Genomic DNA, 23,347 nt, shown 5'->3' on the forward strand with positions numbered 1-23,347 from the left:
CAATTAAAATCGCTTGTGGATAAAATTACAGCTGTGCACTTTTCAAGGGGAACTGAATTAAGATTGACAAGTACAAAACTAGATAACGAAATCTAGAAGATTTAAAAATAATGTGATCAATCTTCTGCAGTTACTTAGAGATTTTAATTGTTTCTGGTCCATCCTGCCAGTCTGCTGCTGCTCAGTCTTTTACTGCAGCATGGGAAGCCCTTCCCTGCTAGTGCTGACACTGTATGAGCACATTTGGGAGGCGGAGCTCTGCAGAAACATGAGGAGGAAGAGTGCAAGCAGCTCATTTCTTCCCTTATGTTTGGGTTAATTTCAACAAGAAAGCATTTTTAGGATAGGGGGAAGGGGGGGGTCAAAGACTGAGGCTTTACTGAACTATCTGTTGAAAAGACGTTCGGAGAGAAGGGAGGAAAAGGAAACGCTCGATTTAGTAGATTAGAGACAAGCTGCAATTCAGCCAGATTTCAATTATTCAAATGGTACAGATTGCACAGTGAGCTAGAGCTTCTGCCAGCCTAATGGTTAAAAGGTTTTAAGCATTGCAGATTTTGACTGGATTCACTACAATGTCTGAAAAGGAGTCTGTGACTGAAGGCCAGACTGCAGGTAGGAGAGATTTTACTGTCGTCAGCGTAAATCCATGCTGCAGTCGCCTGGTGATGCTGTCAGGATCAGAACAGTGCTCGCTGTCTTTTTTCATTTACTGCTAGTTTTTTTTATATCTGTAGGATCCTGACTAGATGTAATATCCTGTTAAGTCTCTCTGGCTTCACTGCAGAACCCAGCCATTGTAATGGTCACATGGATGTGGACTTGTGAGATTCACCGCAGCATAAAATAACAACAAACTGATTTGTTCCAGGTGAAGAAACCCTGTAGCACAATTTGTTTCATTTGGCTTTTCCTCTTTAAGTTACTTGCTGTGCGTCTCTAGTTCTCACTCCCAGTGTGAAAGCAATCTATTTTTGCCACGACATATATTTTAATCTCGAAAATCTGTTTTTTTCTTTGCAAAATCTTCATCTGCCGTTATCTTTACTAAATTGTGTTGGTGAAGATTTCAGCATTGCTGACCTGCCAATTGTTAATGGCAGTGATGATGATAATGACTTCAATCAAGGTTACTTTAAAGTGAACTCTTAGATAAAACTAATTGAAATTTAATACACCAAATATGATGAGATTCAAATGATGATTTTCAGTCTATTTCTAGTAGGACATACTTTTAACTGCTATTAAATAATGTTGGCCTCCTGAATGTCATAATTAGAACTGCAGTGGAGTAAATGAAGTGGCTCAATGTCAAAAGGAAATTTATCAATATATTTAATAATCACTTGAAAATATGTTTAGAAAGTCCCAAGTGGATTTTTAAATTTTGTCTTCTCAGTTACTAAGGCCCAGTTAAGCACCTTTAACAGTTGTGATATCATTAATAGTCATCCGCATTAGATTGTGCCCAACTAAGAAGGCTTTCTGCAACATGTTCAGTCTCCAGAGATACATAATGCTGTTGTACATCAATGTCTATACGCCATGCCTTCTACCCCAGGGCCTCCTGAAAGAATGTAGCTGCACTCAAGGAGGAACAGTTCCTTCGACTTTGATGGGTTGCTTGCACCCTAGAGATCATGCAGAAAATGCATCATGTTGACTATTGACGCAGAGAGATAAAATCATCGTGGATATTCAGAGAGAAAGATAAAGTAGAGTCACCATAAGCAAAAATAGCTCAGTTTAAAACAAATTGTATAACTTTAATTTGCTTTTCTCTTAACACTTCAAAGGAGGTTCCTCTTTTGACTGAAAAAATAGAGGTATTATTTTATGATACTGTGGTGACTGAACACTGATAGTCTGTTATAGTAAATTTTGCACTTCATTTTATAGTATTAACAAGATTAAGTGCGAGTTCTTTCTGAATTATGTAATGGCTGAAGGTGCTGTGATTTTTTTTGTTATCTGACTAGTTTTATAGACGTGCATCATCATAATCATTGGACAAAATGCAGCAAGCATTGCCTGTTCTGTTGCTTTTTGAGTAAAATCTCACTGTACCCCAGGAATGAATACAGTAATAATGGTACAGCAGTTATCTCATACTCACCTGCTGTAAAATAGCAAGAATTATCACAGAAAAATAAGTGGATAAATGTACAATTCAATAGATGAGAGAATGTGAGATTCCAAAGTTTGCTAGGTGGGCCTTTCACTATACATTTCTGATTTATTTTCACCCATGTGTAATGCCTATCAGATAATGAACATCAGGTGAGCACAGTTTTGAGCATTGGGGTGATGGCCTCGCAGTTTAGTAGCACAAGGAGGAAAAGACCCAGGAGATAAAATTCAGGTGCACAAAATGGGTGGTAGCAGATCAGCCACTCATTATACACTCTGCTCGATTTTCCTTTCCAATGAAGCCCATTTTGCGGCCCCTGCCAGAGTTGAATTTTTATCCCCTCACTGTCCAAAATCACACGTGAAGAATGGCCACTTGGGTAAGGTATTGGGAGCACCTGATACTCCTGGAACTATGCCTTGGCCACGAGTCAGCATCTTCAGGACAAAAGGGGAGAGAATTGGAGGTTAAGGATTTCAAAAAGCAAATTGCAGCAAATGTTTTTAACTTAGTTGTATTTTGTTAAAATACTATTAATATATTTCATAAAAGTTGAGAACTTTTTTAAACTGAACTTTATCTTGTGAGCGCAAGCTATAAAAATTGTTTGTCAGATACACATCACATATCGATGGAAATGATTTTGTTGCTGAGAGCAAGAATTCCTTTTTGTAAGATATTTTCTGCTTTACCCTTTTATAGCTCATTCCACACCATGCAGCATCCCATCCAAATTGATGGACAGATGACTTGGTCCCAGGTATCTGCTAATGTCCATCAAACTAATTGCTAGGAGCTTACAAAAGCAGTTTGGGATAATCCCTGCCCTCTGGTTTTTCTTGCTCTTTAGAGAGAAGTGCGTCCCCACATGAAGTAACCAAGATTGGCACATAGAGCATATGGTACAGACTCATATCTATTAGCCTGTGACATAGTGGGCCACAATTTTCTCGATCCGATTTTAATCCGGTTTCTACGCCAACCTTTCTGATGGCAACTTACACTGAAATTTCCTGAGAATCTCATTCGCTCACGTGGAACGTAAAAACCAAGGTAAAACAAGATGAAATCAACGGAAATAATTGGGGCCTGAGGAAAGCGCGGAACATACGCTATGTTCCCTCTTCATCTTGTTGATGTTATGAAAATTAAAGTTTGAAGCCATCAAACCACCATTTATGCACAATAAACACAGCACGTTTAAGAAAATGCAATTGTGGAAGATTTTCTCTTTATAATGTAACAGATTCTGATGCCATAAAAAGTAATTCAAAGATGCAGAAAATACAGTGCGGGTCTTGGTAAGGAGAAATTTTTAAAAGTCGCTGAAAAATCACAAAATATCAGAAATGGTGACTTTGGGTGCTGCTATGCCTAAAATTTTGGTTGTAAGTTCAGGAAACTCGCGTTCTCTGGTCTTTTGCATGGGGCCAGATCTATGTTAATCAGCCAAGTATGGTTTTGGCAGATGTAACTCTGGAGTAGCACAAATGATCAAGGAAATTCACGCTGAGCGACGTTTTGGCGTAAAACTGGCAGAAGTCAGGTACACGAATTTCCTCACAAAAAAATGGAGCAATTTCGCTCTTGCGCCGAAACATTCCAAGAAATTCCAAGCCAGTATATTTCAATCGCAGTTCCACTGTGGCTCAGCTTGGATGGAAGCAATTTTAAATAATGACACGTTTTAGCAGAGAATGGTTTAGATAATCTGTAAGTTGATGTTGTCTTACAATTGACTATGAAACTCCATTACTATGTTATTCCCAGTGGAAGTACACTGTAAATTCAAGCTAATGCTGCACTTGACTTTTGATGGGTGCATTTTTAGTATAGCTTGTGCTGTTTTTAATATTCCTTCTTTTAAATGAAGCTCGGTGCTGAACTTAATGAGCATTCATGTTTATTCATGGGTGCAATTTCACAGCATCAACTCATTTTGCTCAGCCTGCACTTACAAACATACAAATATTTTGACCGCAGAGGATGTCATTTGGGGAGAGGAAAAATCAGAGAGATTTGTTTTTTAATTCCAATCAATCGTGTTGGAAAATATTCATGTATGGGCATCAGGTAAGGATCGGATCAGGCTCAGCTGTGGTGCCCCTCATAGTTGAATGACACTGCTGACACTCACTATATAGGCTCCCACATGAAGAATGGCCATTTGGATGAGGTGCTGGAGAGACCCTGATGCCCATGGAACATCCATAATGAGGAGTCAGTGCCCTCAAAAGAGGATGGAAAAACGTCAGAGGATAAACAATCTTATTTTTAAAAAGCTACTAATATTTAGCAAATCTGCACTTGATTTCAGCTGCTCTAAGATACGAAGGTCACCTTCTACTGGTGGTTAATAAGGGTCATTAGTCATGAACGTCACTGTTCCGAGATCATTGTATTCCCCAGATGCAGGACCATGGCAGAGCCAATTCAGCAACCTCAGCATTAAATCAGAGCACTTGGATTGAACGTGCTGAGAATGGAAATATCACCTGGTGCAGATCCAATGCAGTAAGAACATTCTATTCTCCAGTGCTGTCAACACCAGGGAAATATTAAAATAATCAAAACAAAGGTTCATTGAAAATAATTAAAACAAATTTAACTCTTTGAGGCTGACCGATGAACATTTTAATTATATTTTGAATGAATTTGTTGTTCATTTTCAATTTGTTGCCAGAAGAATTTATTCCTTTTTACAAATGTGCAAGACTTGTGTAAAAATTAATAAATGGAGAAATTAATTTGCAAAAAGCATGACAAACAAAACTTGAGAAGCTGTACATAACAGAAATAACTTCTCCAGAGAAGTCAGTGCTCAAAAGTGTTCAAAGTGTCAAAAGCAGTAGGCTTTGGCTTTCAGTACTTTGTGGATAACAGAGTTTAAATGAGTGGAGTTATTGAGCAAACTTATAGGAATGATCAAGCTTGTAGAACATGTACATTATAATAGTGACTTTATCACTCAATGCTGCAGGTGTGGGTCCTTGCCTGCCTGCAGGATATATCAGAAATTCAGGCATGTGCTGCCCATGATTTTATGACCATTAACAGCAGGAAAATTGTGGGCAGTGAGTGCCCAAAGTGGCGAGGCAGTGCGGACTTATAAAATTACACTTCATATGTGGTTAAGAATTACTATTGCCGATATTATTGTATGAATGCTTAACACGCTCGTGTCAAAATCCTCTCTCTGCTACTTTAAGAGAGGTGTTACCCCATTTATAATACCATAGTATAATACTGAAAGTAATTTCCTGCATATAGCATTTTAAAAAAAAGATGGCGACAGAGGCAGCAGGTGGCTCTAATAATGTGGTATGAACTTCCCATTCGGACACAAGTTTAAACCCCAGCCTTGAATCCCACTGAACTTGATGTCCTTCAGCTGGTGGTGTTAGCCAGTTCTTGAGCTGGCTTGCATTTGGAGCCCAGGGGAGGAAAAGTCCCACCCTTTAAAGCACAAATTGCTATGAGCATACCGTGGAGTGCTGCTCTGAGCAGCCTTAAAGAAGGCAGTATTCCACTGCCCCGCCCTTTTCACTGAAAGAGAAACCATGACGTCAAAAAACAGTGGTAAGGCCCAACAGGAGATAAATTGTAACGAGAGACCAAGAGAAGGAGACAGTGACAAATTATACTTTGCTGTACATATCTCCCTGACTCTTTGAGCAATCTAATCCATCACAGAAATGTTATGATCCATTCTCCAATAGTAAAAAAAAAATCAATCGCAATCCATTTAATCCAAATGTTCAATTAGAGGAATGTGACAGGTGCTGGCATCAATCCCAAGTAATGTAATGCCCTGCTGTAATATATGCTGCTCATATCTGGGACATGAATTTGCTTAAAAGCACTTATCTATTACCAAAAATCAATGACATTGAGAGTATGCGGCTGCATTCAAATACTTTTGTGAGTTTCATTTTGAAGCTATACTAAAAATCAGTAAATGTTTGGACTAGACTGGACTATATTTTGTGTATTAAGGAGTCTTTGACAGTACAATATTTAGTCCAATGCTATGCCAGTCCAGAGCGGCACAGGCAGAGGTTGGGAGCGGGTTCCTTATTTGGTATTCCAGCCTTTTAAAGAGAAATTTAATAGAAGGGAGGAAAATAAGTTAAAAGTGATGTAAGGTTTTCTTCTGATAGATAGTCAGTGCTGGGGAATGGAGAAGGAGCATGCATCTTCTCAGTGCTGTTTAATGAGACTTTAACTATTCACAGTCAACACAGTATATACATAGAAAAACACAGAAGTTACAACAAGGAAACAAGCCATTCTGCCCAACCAGTCCATGTTGGTGTTTACCCTCCAAATGAGCAAAAAATCATCATCACATTTAGCCACCCTGATCCCATATCACTTTATCCCCTTTTCCTCCTCCACCTATCCAATCTAATATTGAATGTCTACCACGAACCCTGAAAGTGAATTCTACAGTCTCACAGCTCTGTATAGAGAAGTTTCTCTTGCTTTCTGGTCTGAATCCCTCACATTTAATCTTGTATCCATGACTCTTGTTCTAGACCCATCAACTATTGGAAACAGTCTGCTTCTATCTACCCTGTCCCATCCTTTCAGAATTTAATCATATCATCCCATAATCTGTGTTGTTCCAATGGGAAAAAGGCCAGCAGTCAATGTGAAAAAAAATAGGGAACAAGTGAGAGTTGTGAACTATTGCACTTGTCATCGTAGTGCTTTCAAAAGAACCTTGTCCATAATTAATGTTATTTGTTAGGAGTCCATTGGGTTGAAATTGTGTGTGATACTACTAATAAAAGCACTAATGCATTTGTATGAAATTCCTTTGATATTTTAACAAAAGGTGTTAACCCATTTATCATTCATTTTAAACCTTTGTTAAAACAGCAGATGGAAAAATTTCACATGTTAATGCTTTCATTACTAATACTATACAATACAATTCCATCCCATAGCTGTAGCAACAATGACATACGACAAAAGCATTTTTCTCCCACAAGCACACCAGCTAACAGTAGGAAGCATCCAGTGCCGGGATATGGTTTAATTGCTTCCTCAAAGGGTTTTTCAAATCACAAGTAAGTTGAAATTATGAATGAAACACAAAATAAAAATGGAAAGGAATGAAGCTTCTTGGCCTATGGATGACAATGCTTTACCAAGGGCAAAATGTCATTGTTCTTGTGACATCAAATATAATTAAACCTATTCCGCACTCATTACATTGTAATGCTGGATGTAATGCTCAGCCACCATAGAGGGAATGGGACAGTAAAACAAATGAGTGATGTAGTGTCAAATACTGGCACAATACTTGATTCAGCAATTGATGCAGTACAGATCCTGCTCAATGGCAATCATCCAATATACCACTGCTTTTTCTTTGACTACATTTTTTCAAGGGAAAAACAGAGAAGTATATGCATTTCTGATGGAGTACAGTCCAGGAAGATATCTGTTCAATTTTCAAAGAAATGTTTGCTTTGAAAGAATGCCAAGACCATAAATATAAGATAGTCACGAATAAATCCAATAAGGAATTCAGGAGAAACTTCTTTATCCAGAGAGCGGTTTGAATGTGGAACTTGCTACCACATGGAGTGGTTGAGGCGAATAGCATGAATCATAGAAATTTACGGCACAGAAGGAAGCCATTCGGCCCATCATGTCTGTGCTGGCTGAAAAAGAGCTATCCAGCCTAATCCCACTTTCCAGCTCTTGGTCCGTAGCCTTATAGGTTACGGCACTTCAGGTACATATCCAAGTACTTTTTAAATGCAATGAGGGTTTCTGCCTCTACCACCCTTTCAGGCAGTTGGTTGAACTTCCCTCAAATTCTTCTACCACTTACTTTAAATCTATGCCCCCTGGTTATTGACCTCTCTGCTAAGGGAAATAGGCCCTTCCTATCCACTCCATCTAGGCCCCTCATAATTTTATACACCTCAATTAAATCACCCCTCAGCCTTCTCTGTTCCAAAGAAAACAACCCCAGCCTAACCAATCTTTCCTCGTACCTAAAATTCTGCAGCCCCGGCAACATCCTTGTAAATCTCCTCTGTACCCTCACCAGTACAATCACATCTTTCCTGTAATGTGGTGACCTGAACTGTATGCAGTACTCTAGCTGTGGCCTAACTAGTGTTTTATACAGTTCTAGCATAACATCCCTGCTCTTCTATTCTATGCCTCGGCTAATAAAGGAAAGTATCCTGTATGCTGCCTTAATCACCTTATCTACTTGTCCTGCAGGGATCTGTGGACATGCATGCCAAGGTTCCTCTGTTCCTCTACACTTCTCAGTATTCTACCATTTATTGTGTATTCCCTTGCCTTGTTTGCTCTCCCCAAATGCATTACCTCACACTTCTCCGGATTGAATTCCATTTGCCACTTTTCTGCCCACCTGACCAGTCCATTGATGTCTTCTTGCATTCTACAGCTTTCTTCCTCACTATCAACCACACAGCCAATTTTTGTATTATCTGCAAACTTCGAAATCATGCCTCCTACATTTAAGTCTAAATCATTGATATATACTACAAAAAGCAAGGGACCTAGTACTAAGCCCTACGGAACTCCACTGCAAACAGCCTTCCAGTCACAAAAACACCCGTTGACCATCACCCTTTGCGTCCTGCCTCTGAGCCAGTTTTGGATCCAACTTGCCACTTTCCCTTGGATCCCATGGGCTTTTACTTTTCTGACCAGTCTGCCATGTGGGACCTTGTCAAAAGCCTCGCTAAAATCTATGTACACGACATCAAACATGCTACCCTCATCGACCCTCCTTGTTACCTCCTCAAAAAATTTCAATCAAATTAGTCTCACGAATTTGATTGAGTTTTTTGAAGGGGTAACCAAGGAGATAGATGAGGGCTGTGCAGTAGACGTGGTCTACATGGACTTTAGCAAAGCCTTTGACAAGGTACCGCATGGTAGGTTGTTACATAAGGTGAAATCTCACGGGATCCAAGGTGAGGTAGCCAATTGGATACAAAATTGGATTGACGACAGAAGACAGAGAGTGGTTGTAGAGGGTTGTTTTTCAAATTGGAGGCCTGTGACCAGCGGTGTGCCTCAGGGATCGGTGCTGGGTCCGCTGTTATTTGTTATTTATATTAATGATTTGGATGAGAATTTAGGAGGCATGGTTAGTAAGTTTGCAGATGACACCAAGATTGGTGGCATTGTGGACAGTGAAGAAGGTTATCTAGGATTGCAACGGGATCTTGATAAATTGGGCCAGTGGGCCGATGAATGGCAGATGGAGTTTAATTTAGATGAATGTGAGGTGATGCATTTTGGTAGATCGAATCGGGCCAGGACCTACTCCGTTAATGGTAGGGCGTTGGGCAGAGTTATAGAACAAAGAGATCTAGGAGTACAGGTTCATAGCTCCTTGAAAGTGGAGTCACAGGTGGATAGGGTGGTGAAGAAGGCATTCAGCATGCTTGGTTTCATTGGTCAGAACATTGAATACAGGAGTTGTGATGTCTTGTTGAAGTTGTACAAGACATTAGTAAGGCCACACTTGGAATACTGTGTACAGTTCTGGTCACCCTATTATAGAAAGGATATTATTAAACTAGAAAGAGTGCAGAAAAGATTTACTGGGATGCTACCGGGACTCGATGGTTTGACTTATAGGGAAAGGTTGGATAGACTGAGACTTTTTTCCCTGGAGAGTAGGAGGTTTAGGGGTGATCTTATAGAAGTCTATAAAATAATGAGGGGCATAGATAAGGTCGATAGTCAAAATCTTTTCCCAAAGGTAGGGGAGTCTATAACGAGGGGGCATAGATTTAAGGTGAGAGGGGAGAGATACAAAAGGGTCTAGAGGGGCAATTTTTTCACTCAAAGGGTGGTGAGTGTCTGGAACGAGCTGCCAGAGGCAGTAGTAGAGGCAGGTACAATTTTGTCTTTTAAAAAGCATTTGGACGGTTACATGGGTAAGATGGGTATAGAGGGATATGGGCCAAGTGCAGGCAATTGGGACTAGCTTATTGGTATAAACTGGGCGACATGGACATGTTGGGCCAAAGGGTCTGTTTCCATGTTGTAAACTTCTATGATTCTAAACATGACCTTCCCTTAACAAACCCATGCTGACTGTCCTTGATCAACCCGTGCCTTTCTAAATGACGATTTATGCTGTCCCTCAGAATCGATTCCAATAATTTGCCCACCACTGAGGTTAGGCTGACTGGCCTGTAATTACTCGGTCTATCCCTTTCTTCCTCTTTAAACAACGGTACAACGTTAGCAGTCCTCCAGCATCACACCTGTAGCCAGAGAGAATTGGAAAATGATGGTCAGAGCCTCCGCTATTTCCCCCCTTGCTTCTCTTAACAGCCTGGCATACATTTCATCCGGGCCTGGCGATTTATCTACTTTCAAAGATGCTAAACCTCTTAATATTTCCTCCCTTGCTGTTTATCCCATCCAATATTTCACACTCCTCCTCCTTAAGTACAATGTCTGCTTTGTCCCCCTCTTTTGTGAAGAAGATGCAAAGTATTCATTAAGAACCAAACCCATGTCTTCCGCGTCCACACACAGGGTTACCTTTTTGGTCTCTAATAGGCCCTATTCTTTCCTTAGTTATCCTCTTGCTCTTTATGTATTTATAAAACATCTTTGGGTTTTCCTTGATTTTACTTGCCAATATTTTTTCATGTCCTCTTTTTGCTTTCCTAATTTCCTTTTTACTTTTACCCCTCCACTTTCTAAACACCTCAAGTCTTTCTGCAGTATTGAGCTCTGAGTATCTGTCATAAGCTTCCCTTTTTTGCCTTATCCTACCCTGTATGTCCTCGCCATCCAGGGGGCTCTAGATTTGGCAGTCCCACCCTTTTTCTTTGTGGGACCATATTTGCTCTGAACCCTCACTATCTCCTCCATGATTGACTTCCACTGCTCTGACATTGATTTACCTTCAAGTAGCTGTTTCCAGTCAACTTTTGCTAAATCACATCTCAGCTTAGTTAAATTCGTCTTTCCCCAATTGGGAACTTTTATTCCTGGTCTATCTTTTTTTCCATAACTATGCTAAATCTAACTGAATTATGTGGAGATGCCGGTGATGGACTGGGGTTGACAATTGTAAACAATTTTACAACACCAAGTTATAGTCCAACAATTTTATTTGAAAATCACAAGCTTTCGGAGGCTTCCTCCTTCCTCAGGTGAATGTCAAGAAATCCTCGAACCTTTCGCATTTATAAATCACAGAACAATACCTGGTGATTACAGATAGTCTTTCCAACTGCCCGTTGCCAAGGCAATCAAAGTGTTCAGACAGAGAGGTGTTACCTACAGGGCCACCGAATATACAAACAACCAAAAAAAAACCAGAGAGAGAGAGGCAGAAACATAGAAACATCCGGAAGGAAGAGAAAGACAGCAAATGACCCGTTATATTAAAAACAGATAACTTTTGTTCGCTGGTGGGGTTACGTGTAGCGTGACATGAACCCAAGATCCCGGTTGGCTATCAATGCGGAACTTGGCTATCAATTTCTGTTCGACGATTTTGCGTTGTCGTGTGTCTCGAAGGCCACCTTGGAGTACGCTTACCCGAAGGTCAGTGGCTGAATGTCCTTGACTGCTGAAGTGTTCCCCGACTGGGAGGGAACCCTCCTGTCTGGCGATTGTTGCGCGGTGTCCGTTCATCCGTTTTCGCAGCGTCTGCATGGTCTCGCCAATGTACCATGCTCTGGGGCATCCTTTCCTGCAACGTATGAGGTAGACAACGTTGGCCGAGTCACAGGAGTATGAACCATGCACCTGGTGGGTGGTGTCCTCTCATGTGATGGTGGTATCTGTGTCGACGATCTGGCATTTCTTGCAGCGGTTACCGTGGCAGGGTTGTGTGGTGTCGTGGACGCTGTTCTCCTGAAAGCAGGGTAATTTGCTGCGAACGATGGTCTGTTTGAGGTTGGGTGGCTGTTTGAAGGCGAGTAGTGGAAGTGTGGGGATGGCCATAGCGAGGTGTTCGTCATCATTGATGACATGTTGAAGGCTGCGGAGAACATGGCGTAGTTTCTCCACTCCGGGGAAGTACTGGACAACGAAGGGTACTCTGTTGGTTGCGTCCCGTGTCTTCTGAGGAGGTCTACGCGATTTTTCGCTGTGGCCCGTCGGAACTGTCGATCGATGAGTCGAGCGTCATATCCCGTTCTTACTAGGGCGTCTTTCAGCGTCTATAGGTGTCCATCGCGTTCCTCCTCGTCTGAGCAGACCCTGTGTATTCGCAGGGCCTGTCCATAGGGGATGGCCTCTTTGACATGGTTAGGGTGGAAGCTGGAAAAGTGGAGCATCGTGAGGTTGTCCGTGGGCTTGCGGTAGAGTGAGGTGCTGAGGTGCCCGTCTTTGATGGAGATTCGTGTGTCCAAGAAAGAAACTGATTCTGAGGAGTAGTCCATGGTGAGCTTGATGGTGGTATAGAACTTGTTGATGTTATCGTGTAGTCTCTGTTGAGACACACGACAACGCAAAATCGTCGAGCAGAAATTGATAGCCAAGTTCCGCACCCATGAGGACGGCCTCAACCGGGATCTTGGGTTCATGTCACGCTACACGTAACCCCACCAGCGAACAAAAGTTATCTGTTTTTAATATAACGGGTCATTTGTTGTCTTTCTCTTCCTTCCGGATGTTTCTATGTTTCTGCCTCTCTCTCTCTGGTTTTTTTTTGGTTGTTTGTATATTCGGTGGCCCTGTAGGTAACACCTCTCTATCTGAACACTTTGATTGCCTTGGCAACGGGCAGTTGGAAAGACTATCTGTAATCACCAGGTATTGTTCTGTGATTTATAAATGAGAAAGGTTCGAGGATTTCTTGACATTCACCTGAGGAAGGAGGAAGCCTCCGAAAGCTTGTGATTTTCAAATAAAATTGTTGGACTATAACTTGGTGTTGTAAAATTGTTTACAATAACTGAATTATGATTACTACCACCAAAATGCTCTCCCACTGATACTCCTACCACCTGCCCAGCTTCATTCCCTAAAACTAAATCCAGAACTGTCCCCCCTCATGTTGGGCTTGCTACGTACTGGCTAAAAAAGTTCTCCTGAATGTATTTTAAGAATTCTGCGCCCTCTATACCTTTTACACAGATTCTATCCCAGTTAATATTAGGGTAGTTGAAATCCCCTACTATTACGGCCCTATTGTTTTTGCACTTCTCAGAAATTTGCCTACATATTTGCTCTTCTATCTCCCTTTGACTGTTTGGAGGTCTGTAGTACACACCCAGCAGTGTGAATGCCCCTTTTTTGTTCTTCAGTTCAACCCATATGGCCTCATTTGATGATCCTTCTAACATACCGTCCCTCCTCACAACTGTAATTGTTTCTTCAACTAATATTGCGACCACCCCCTTCTCTTTTTTTATCCCCCTCTCTATCTCATCTGAAAACCCTGTAACCAAGAATCTTGAGCTGCCATTCCTGCCCTTTAAGCCATGTTTCAGTAATAGTTATGATATACTTCCATGTATCTATCTGTGCCCTCAGTTCATCTGCCTTTTTCACTAGATTCCTTGCATTGAAGTATATACCATTAAGCACTGCCAAACTCCTTTGTTGTCTATTTTCTAGCCTTTGTTTCCTCTGCCTTCCAAACTCGCTTACTAATTTTCTACCTTCCATTTCCAGCTTTGCTTCTCTCCCTTCTGAATCTACGTTCAGGTCCCCATCCCCCTGCCTATTTAGTTTAATGCCTTTAAGAGGAAGCTAGATAAATACTTGAGAGAGAAAGGAATAGAAGGATATGCAGATGGCATTAAATGAAGTAGGCTGGGATGAGGCTCGTGTGGAACATAAACACCAGTTGGGCCAAATGGCCTGTTTCTGTGCTGTAAATTCTATGTAATGCTAAGACAAATGGCCCCAGACTTCATGGTGCTGTGTGTGACTCCTCCCTGGCATTCATGAAGCAATGTGCCAGTGGTAGCATGCAGATGCACTGGAAACGGGTTTAAATTCAAATTTCATTGCCGGCTCTGCAGATCACATTGCATGTACAGTTTTTTTTTTCAAGCAAGGGTCACTGGAAAGCAACCGTTGGGAACCTTCCATTCCCCAGCCTGCAATCATGAGAGAACTGGTGTATTGAGGAGGGGCAGTGGAGGAGAATGGGGTGATCAACAGTGTAAAAGGCAGGGGAGATGTTGAGGAACAGGAAGCCACAATTGCAGTCATGTAAGGTGTCACTGGTAACTTCAACCAAAGGTGGGAATAGTGCATGAAGAAAGGGTGAGATTGATAATGTCAGTCAGCATGAAGAAGTTGGGTGGTGAGGAACTTGGTAGAAAGAAGATCAAGGAAGTAGGTGATAGGCTTTATGGAGTCTAGTGAGTCAAGAGAGATTGGGAGAAGGTGTAGGGGGTGGGAAGGTTGAAGTCTGGATTGGGAGGGGAGTAGGTCGTTAGAGGCAGCAAGAGACTGAGAAAGCTGAGTGGATGGCCCTCGATTTTGGAAAGGCCAGCTCAGCCAGCCTCCTTTCACTGCAGCAAGGTGCCACTACAAATTTCTCCCTCCTGTTGAGGGAGGCACCACAGGAGAGCCACAGATGGTATAGGCATCCACCTCAGTTGTGCTAATTACCCAGAACCTTGGATTTGGGACGGAGTCAGGGAAACATCCATAAGGCATTGGAAGTTCTGCATGGCCCAGATCCACCCCGGGGGCCAGAAGAGCAATTTTAGGATGATATGGATCATATGCATTCTAAGCCAGGTTCTATACTCAATGGTGCTGAAATTCTTGGAATTGTAGGGAGCACAACTCAGGTGGACAACCCTCAGGAGGAAAGGAATTTGGGGTGGAACCCAGATCTGCCATATTTCTGTCCCGATATTGTTCCATCCTGAATTCCAATTGAGAGGGTGAGGCGGCCAAAATCAGATCCTCCTCTCTATCACACAATTTGGTACTCTACCCGCCAATCCTGTTCTGGTCTTCCAGTAGGTTAGTGGTACGCCAGTTGGATGACAGGGAAATCAGAAGGTTTCCCTAGCCCTGCCTCCTTGCTGTCGCTTAAAAGCAGAGGGATGGACAAAGGGCCGGGGTGGGGGGGGCGAAATCCCTTTGGGCGGAGAAAATTTTCTATTACTGGATTCAGCGGTAGGGATTTGGTGGCCGGCCTCTCCTTCCTATTTCCCCAACTGTACCCCCACTGCCTGAATTCAGACAGTATAGTGGAGGAAAATCCAGCCCTATGTGTCACAGTAAGCAGAGTTTAAAGGATTGAGTGGGTGGGTTACATTCCTTAAAAATACTTAATGGTGCATTGTTTTCTTGTAAATCTGTTTTGTAACTTTTTTGGAAAGTTAAGAATAAGATGTTTGTCAAATAGTTTCTCAAGATGATAGTGGTAATTTTACAATTGAACCCTTTCAAAAAATGTCATGCATTGGAAGTCTTGGTCAGCTTCCAAAATCCACATCTTTCATCTAGCAGATTGAATTAAATCATTCTTAAAAATTGAAAGTTAAGAAACAGCATCAGAGAAATGCACAGAATCAAAGCAGAGGTCTTGATTCAAAATATTCTTAGAATAAATAAAACAAAACATAAGTTTGCTGCACTGTTTAATTATGGTGTTTAGATGTTTCTGCAGTCCTTCAAAGTGTTTAGAGGGACTGTGAGGGAGGATAAGGCGGGAGGGTCATTCAGTTCTTTATATTTCATATAAGTGATTACATTTCTCAGGGAAAATAAGATTCATCGACTCTATTTTCCATTAAGGTTACAAATCAATGTGTTTTATGGCCCAATATTAAATTAGCAGGATGAGATCAGCTCTTTTTGGCAACTTTTCTCTTGGGATCAGCGAAATACTGTTCTTCAATAATATGTCTACCTTTGAATAATGGTTGGGTAACTCATTTTGTCACCGTGCAGTCATTGTTGGCTCATTAACTTGTTGGGAAAGAGCTTGTTACTGCAGCCTTGTGAATACTACCTCCTCCTGCTTATTTGACCATTCCTGAAAGAAGCAAATTAATACTTTTTACCCTGCAACTTTAATTGCCTGTTAGTGAAGCAGATCCTTTATCATATATACAATGGGCTCCTGTTATACACAAAGGTCGCAATGGACCAAAAATCCGCATACAACCAGACCTGGGTGTGACAAGACTGAGTACATCATTACCAGATTACGGCACTCCATTCTCAAAACATTTGTGTGCAGGGCTGTTCACATTTTCACTCGCAATTTTTATTTCCAGTGCTTGTCGTGTCCTCCAATTCTGGTCTCTTGCACATCCCTGATTTTCAATGCTCCACCACTAGCGGACGTGCCTTCAGCTGCCTAGGTCCTAAGCTCTGGAATTCCCTTTCTAAACCTCTCCACCTCTCTACTTCTCTTGCCTTTAAGACGTTCCTTCAAACCTACCTCTTTGACCAAGCTTTAAGTCACCTGTTTTCATATGTCCTTACGTGGCTTGGTGTCAAATTTTTGTCTGATAACGCTCCTTTGAAGCACTTTGGGATGTTTTACTTTGTTAAAAGCATTATGTAAATGCAAGTTGTTATTGCTTGAGAAGTATTTGGGAGTTCAGTTTAGATTTTTGGTAAACATGGGTGGTTTGTTAAAGAGAGGCAAAGTTTTTTTTAGCAACAGTGACAAGACAGGGAGTGCAACTTGACTGAGTGGAGCTGTGACTCCAGCATTTTTGAAGTTTCAATCATGAGCTTTTTAAGCATGTACATTATAGGATCAAAATAAAATGATGACTAAGTTTTTCAGAACATTGGTTGCTCAGTTTTTTACATTTTCTTTCCTTTTGAACATTTAGTGTAAGGGTTCTGAGTTTATGTTGTTCAATGTCTGTTTTCATTTAACAGATTAAATTGTAGACTTTGTCAATGATCGAGCAGCGATGTGAAACAATGAACAGAACACAAACACCCCACAACGGAAACCAGCACCCACAAGCTTTTGAGTTTTTTATTCTGGGAAAGTGGATGGTATCTTAAAAAGTGATCCCAAAATATCAGTAAAAATCCCAGTAAATCACAGAATGCCACATAATAAAACCAGAATTTGACTCAGTTCTTATTGTAAGTTGGTGGAATTGTGTAATAAGGTTCCCAAAATACCAGTAAAAATCCTGGAATCCTGTGTGATAACAAAATTTGATTTATTCGGTCATTGTAAATTAGTGTCAAATTTTGACTGATACGTTCCTGTGTAGCGCCTTGGGACATTTCACTACATTAAAGGCGAGTTGTTGTTGTAGTAGTAGTAGTAGTAGCCCTGATAATAACCTACACTTTATTTAGTGGCAGTGTGATGGTTGGAGGGCAGAATCAGAGGTGTTTGAAAATGCATGTTGATGCAAAATAAAGGGGGGAGGAAACGTGACACAAACAGAATTTGATGCAGGAATTGTAGAAAATAATGCAAATACTTTAGAATCAGGTCCGGAAGGGCAGTAGGAATCTGTTCAGATCAAGGTTTTGTACAAATGAATTCAAAATATTTCTCCTGTCAGTATAAACCACTTCAGTTGGCACTATATTTATTACTGAAACAAGAAAACAACAAAAGAAAATTGATTCATTTTTCTTTAATCCTGGAAAATTCAGAAACATGCTGTAAGGAGATAATATAAAACAAACAGATGTACTTGGAAAGTTATGAGGAATAGTCAGTATTTGACACATTAGAGAATACTTTTATCATCGCCTGAAGATTCACGAATCTTAGCCAAGTAGATCAAAGTGATGAATAGAAACTTTGTTACTGTGAATATTCCACAACAGAGGAACTTTTCCTCAGGCATAGATTCATTCCATGTACATTTCTCAAATATAACAGCAGCATTATTTATATTCAACAGCTTAGATGATGGTTCATGATTTATAAGCAAGATATGCGACCAGCACTGCAGCTATACTATTACTGCACTATTGGATAGAAAAATCTTTTAAAATTATTTTGTTAAGAAAAAATGTATTTTGGAAAGGCACTGTTCCGTTTTGTCACATAGTACTTGAGGAAAAATACATTGGTACATGAGGATTATCAGCACAAGTCTGCACCGGCTGAGCACAAGGCAAATTTGGCAATGATGATCAATTGGTGGTGACCTCTGGGCTTTAGCTGGGCTGGAATGATAAGCTTTCGGAATTGTGTCACCGCCCTTTGTGGGGCTTTGGGAACATGGACTGTTGTTAACTTGTTCATCCGATCTGTGTTGGCCTACTCTTCTCTGGGTTTGTCTGGCCTCATGGGGGAGGGGGAGATTTTCATCAAGTAGTCCTTCAGACTGCTTGGTATTTTCCAAACTCCAGATGGAGTCAGTTCTATATTTTACTAGCTGGCATATATCCCATAGGTGCTTTAACCACATTATACAAGTATAACCTGCACTGTTGTTCGTGTAGATATATATACATACATATTTTTTAAGGGCCGGGTTATTACCTTGCTGCCAGCAGGCTATGGGCGCCAAACAGGAGCCGTGCAACAGGCTCTGAGCTGGTGCAATATCAGTTGGCCCGGAGGCTGACCTGGCCAGCAGCAGGGTAGTTCCAGGGTGGGGTGATCATGGACGAGCGCAAGACCCGGGAGGCAGCAGCCCACGTTATTCTTCTGGAGCCCAGAGGAACACTTCTGCTCTTCCTGGCCCCACAAATATAATTTTAAACTTACCATTTTTTGGTCCTCTTTGGCTATACCACTGGGTAAAATTGGGCTGAGTGCGCGCAGTGTACGCTCTGCCAAGCTGTCTTCCAAAATGGCAGGTGGGGTCCTATGTACGTCATGGGACCCTTATTTGCATATATAAAGGGCCTACGGCTTGAAAGTGGCAGATGCTATGGCCGCCTAGGAGTCGGCTACTTTCAGGATGGCGTTGGCCAGATCACGAGCGGGAATGGGATGGGGGGGGGGGGTAAGTTTCTCCCCATTTCGATCTGGTGGTTCTATAGAAAATCTCCCCCCCCCCCCCCCCACCCCACCCCACCCACCCCCCCAAAGTGTGTGTGTGTGTGTGTGTGTGTGTGTGTACTTCCTGCAAATGTAATACTACTTCTGTCACACTTAATTATAATCAAATTTATTATAATTCCTATCAGTTTTGTTATTTCAATATAAATAATAATGTAGCATGAATGTGCTATAGAATGTATGACTTTAAAACAGGGACTGAATTACATCTGCATGCTCTGGTCCAGTTATCCACCACCCTCTAACCCAGCTTCACCTGAGGACAATATTTGTTCTTGACTCCCTGAGGTTGAATTTTCATGGGGATTCTTTCACTCGTCGATTGTAACTTCAGCAGACGAAACGCGGACACTCGGAAACACCAATGTAAACGGCCAAAATTACAGCGGATGAGCAGGAGAACCCCTGTGGAAATTCACCTCTCCCCCACCCCGTGTGCAAGGTTATGAGCAGAAATCCATCCATCTAGCCTACCCTTCCAAATCTCCCTTAGGTCTTCTCACCATGATTCTGAAATTCCCAATTCCTAATAGGAATTCATCTAGTCCTCTTTTAAAACAAATCATGATTTCTGTTCCACCACTGCTACTGGTTATTTGTTCCATTGTTCTATCAACCTCTTACTAAAAAAAAACTGTGGCCTAAATTTCCTATTTTCTTTTCACATCTTTATCTTAAAACTGTCTCCTCTAGACTTTGGGTTAGAAATTGATCATCATTGTGCCCATTTCCTGAACAGAAAATGGGGGCAGTAATGACTGATTTCGCAGAGTTATGCCCTGCACCCCAAAGACGCCCGAAAAACGTCCCAGACGATTTTCAGGTATTTGCGGCAGCCACCTAAAGCAGGTGTTAGGCCCGTTGCAAATGCTAATTAGGGGTTTAACGCCTGTTTAGGTCCCCTCCAAGAAAGTGGGCCTGCTCAGCTCAGCTTTTCTGGGCGTGGATGCAGCTTAGTAAGTGGCTATGACTAAAAAGGCGGGTAAACTTTTTTTAAGGTTGACGTGGAGCAAGGAAGAGCAGAAGTGAGCAAGTGCACTCCTGCCCCACAAGAAATGCTCGGAAAAGTTAAATTTGTAGATCTTTCTAATTTCACATATTTGTGAGGTAAAAACAATTCTTCAAATAAAATTAGTTAGAAATATTACAATTGAATTTAATTAAAAGCAATGCTAATATTAGTTATTAACCCCATTCCCTACTTATTGAATTCTCTAACTGAATCTTTCAGCATAATTTAGAATTGGATTGAGTTCTTGCAGGACTAACAAGATTCTGCCAAGATTTGATATTCATAATAATAGTTTAAATATTTATTTAATTAATTTAGGCTGACCATCATTATTGCAACATGTTCCTTGGGACTCTCACATCTTCTTGTAATGAGGTCTAACGTTTCATATGACAGTGTAAATGTAACAGGAAATATTCAGGAGCCATGATTCGGAAACATCACAGCAAATATATTAGCATAATGAAGCATCTCATACTGACTATTTCTTGAAGAGGCTCGTGATATTTGGCAATGGGATGAAAAGACATTTCTGCATTCTCTTATCTATTGCTTCTTGTTTCCTATCTATTTTGCACTACCTTCATCTTGAGCTTAGCGGTGGTGTTTAATTTGTATGGGCTATTAATTTGGCTGCGTTGCGCCCGTTTTGTAGGTACTGTGCGGCCTCCTAAGGTCCCAAAATGGTGTCCAGAATGCACGTGTACACTTCTAGCGTGTTGTGTACTGGACGCCATATTGGTAAAGACGTTTGCGCAGGCGCAGATAATGAACCATGTAAAGTAAGGAGAATATGCGTTAGATCAGTGTACAACTCTGATTTCAAAGGGATCGATACCATTTTGGCACTCAACACTCTAGCCAAAGCACGGTCTTAACCACGAGCAGCTGAACATGTTGTAGAGGGCCCGGAGGTGGTCCTCCTCCAGCACTATTTAAAGGGACCAGGTTAGTTGCTGGATTATTGCTTCTGGCTGCAGATGCATTTGTACCAGTTTTTGGAGGTCTCCTATACTTGAATACTAGGATTAGGGGACATAGCCTAAAAATTAGAGCCAGGACTTGCAGAAGTGAAGTTAGGAAAGGCTTCTACACGCAAAGGGTGGTAGGAGTTTGGAACGCTCTTCCGCAAACGGTAGTTGTGCTAGCTCAATTGTGAATTTTAAATCTGAAGTTGATAGATCTTTGTTAACCAAGGGTTTTAAGGGATGTGGGGCTAAGGCAGGCATATGGAGTTAGGTCACAAACCAACCATGATCACATTGAACGGCGGGACAGGCTCGAGGGGCTAAATATCACTGCCACTTGATGCCTCCTGTTATGCACTACCTTCTCCTGCAAGAAAGCAGGACGTGTGTTGGTGAGTGTCCTGCAGGATGTCTGGGTGATATGCCTGTCGTGGTTGAATAGCTGCCTGTGTGTGTGACTTGTGAGTTGTGGGTGTGTGGCTTGCAACATTGGTAAGTGTGATGGTGAGAGGAAGCATCTGAGTTGAGTACTGATTGAAAGAATTTGTTGGTAGTGGGTGACGGGAGGGTGTAGTGCGTGGAGCACAGGATGCGGCTAGTGGTGCAGTTGGTAGGAGATGCCACTTGACAGTTGACCTCATTCACCTTGATCACTCCCTTGATATCAGGGCCCCCTGCTGGTGAGAAGTCACTGAACAACGCAGCTAGGCCTGGCTGCTCGCGCTGGAATCAGGTAAGTGACCAGGCAGCATGAATCTCACATGCTGCCTGCATCGGAACAACCGGGCGTAGGTTAATCACGCGCCGTGACACCCGCGCCTGGGTTCGGGGGGTTATCCAATTTAACCCCCCTTATTTTTTTGAGTGTTAAGTTTGCGATTGGCTTTCTAAATCAAAACAGATCCACTACACATTTACTATAGAGTCTGTAAAGAAATGATTAGCTGTCTTGAAGGCTATCTGAAATCAAATGAATTTAAAAAAACAGTAATAGGCAATTAGCTTCTAACCCTCAATATTTTTAGAGTTTGCTGAAGCAGTAAGAATGTTTGCTTTTCTGGTTCCTTTAACACACTATTGACAGATGATAAGATTAGCAAGTCAACAGGAACAAATGAAATGGAATTCTGATGTCTGCCCTGTTCTCGGGAGAAAAGCTACAACTAATAATAGTCAGGGGTGTTCTGGGCTATCTGAAACTGCAGCAACTGTGGAGTCTAAAAGTTCTGAGGTCAGCTTTAACAAGCTCTGGACTGCCGCCTATTAGGGCAGTGACCAATTGTGATATCATTGTGTTACCATGGAAAAGAGCTCAGTCCTATAGATCTCAAACTTCCCATGTAATTGAGTTTGAAAATGCCAGAGGAGAAGAAAGCAGCTCCCAAGAAGGGCGCCAAGAAAGCCTTGAATAAAGCGCCAGCAAAGAGCGGCAAGAAGCGGAGAAGGTTGAGGAAGGAGAGTTATTCCATCTACATCTACAAGGTGAGGAAGCAGGTTCACCCCAACACCGGCATCTCCTCCAAGGCCATGAGCATCATGAACTCTTTTGTGAACGATATTTTCGAGCGCATTGTGGGTGAGGCTTCTCACCTGGCCCATTACAACAAGCGCTGCAACATCAGCTCCCAGGGGATCCAGACTGCCGTGCGCCTGCTGTTGCCCGGGGAGTTGGCCAAACACGCCATGTCAGAAGGGACAAAGGCAGTGACCAAGTATAACAGCTCCAAGTAAAACTCCACAATGGACTGAAAAAACACCCATGTAATCCTAAAGAAAAAAAACTAGTATTCTCATACACTTTACAACTAGACATAAGTCTGTTTTAACTATTTAGTCTACAGTAGTATCTCTCACCAAAGTCAACATCTCCTACTGACAGCTATTAACCAAATTCATTATAATGTGTGTTTTTCAAAGTTGGAGTGGACAGTGCACTTTTTCTTTACAGCTGCGCTAATCTTCAAAGAAAGAATTATCCTGCAATTAGCTCAGCCAAATGCATAACATTCCCTGATGATATCTTCTAGACTGCCTAGAAACAAGGAACTGGCCAGCTTACCTACTTTAGTTAATTAGGTAGTCTCACGTTGCTTCAACTTTGCACTAGTTGCAATATAGCTGTAATCCAGTGTGAAGCTAAGTTCCAAAAATCCCCATTGGACTACCTGGGAACGCTATTAAAAAAAAAGGTAATTTTTAACCTTCTACTGTTGAGCTACATACCCAAATTATATCTCGCAGTTTACATAGATTTAAACCTGGAGCCA

At 41.6% G+C, this 23,347-nt stretch overlaps 2 protein-coding genes across 3 annotated transcripts in view; both read left to right on the forward strand.

Moving 5' to 3' along the window:
- The first annotated feature begins 247 nt into the window (after nucleotides 1–247).
- The window catches only part of hspa12a (heat shock protein 12A), a 101,602-nt gene continuing 78,502 nt past the window's right edge, over nucleotides 248–23,347 (forward strand). For both annotated transcript variants that reach the window (XM_068002147.1, XM_068002148.1), the window contains exon 1: nucleotides 248–615. In XM_068002147.1, coding sequence (XP_067858248.1) covers nucleotides 576–615 — 40 coding nt within the window. In that variant the 5' untranslated portion in view covers nucleotides 248–575. The remainder of the gene's footprint in view (nucleotides 616–23,347) is intronic.
- On the forward strand, nucleotides 22,437–22,811 carry LOC137340295 (histone H2B 1/2-like). Its single transcript, XM_068002712.1, has one exon. It carries the CDS (start codon nucleotides 22,437–22,439, stop codon nucleotides 22,809–22,811), a length of 375 nt encoding a protein of 124 aa, XP_067858813.1.

This window comes from Heptranchias perlo, chromosome 21, assembly GCF_035084215.1.
Source record: "Heptranchias perlo isolate sHepPer1 chromosome 21, sHepPer1.hap1, whole genome shotgun sequence".
Classification (NCBI taxonomy): domain Eukaryota; kingdom Metazoa; phylum Chordata; class Chondrichthyes; order Hexanchiformes; family Hexanchidae; genus Heptranchias; species Heptranchias perlo.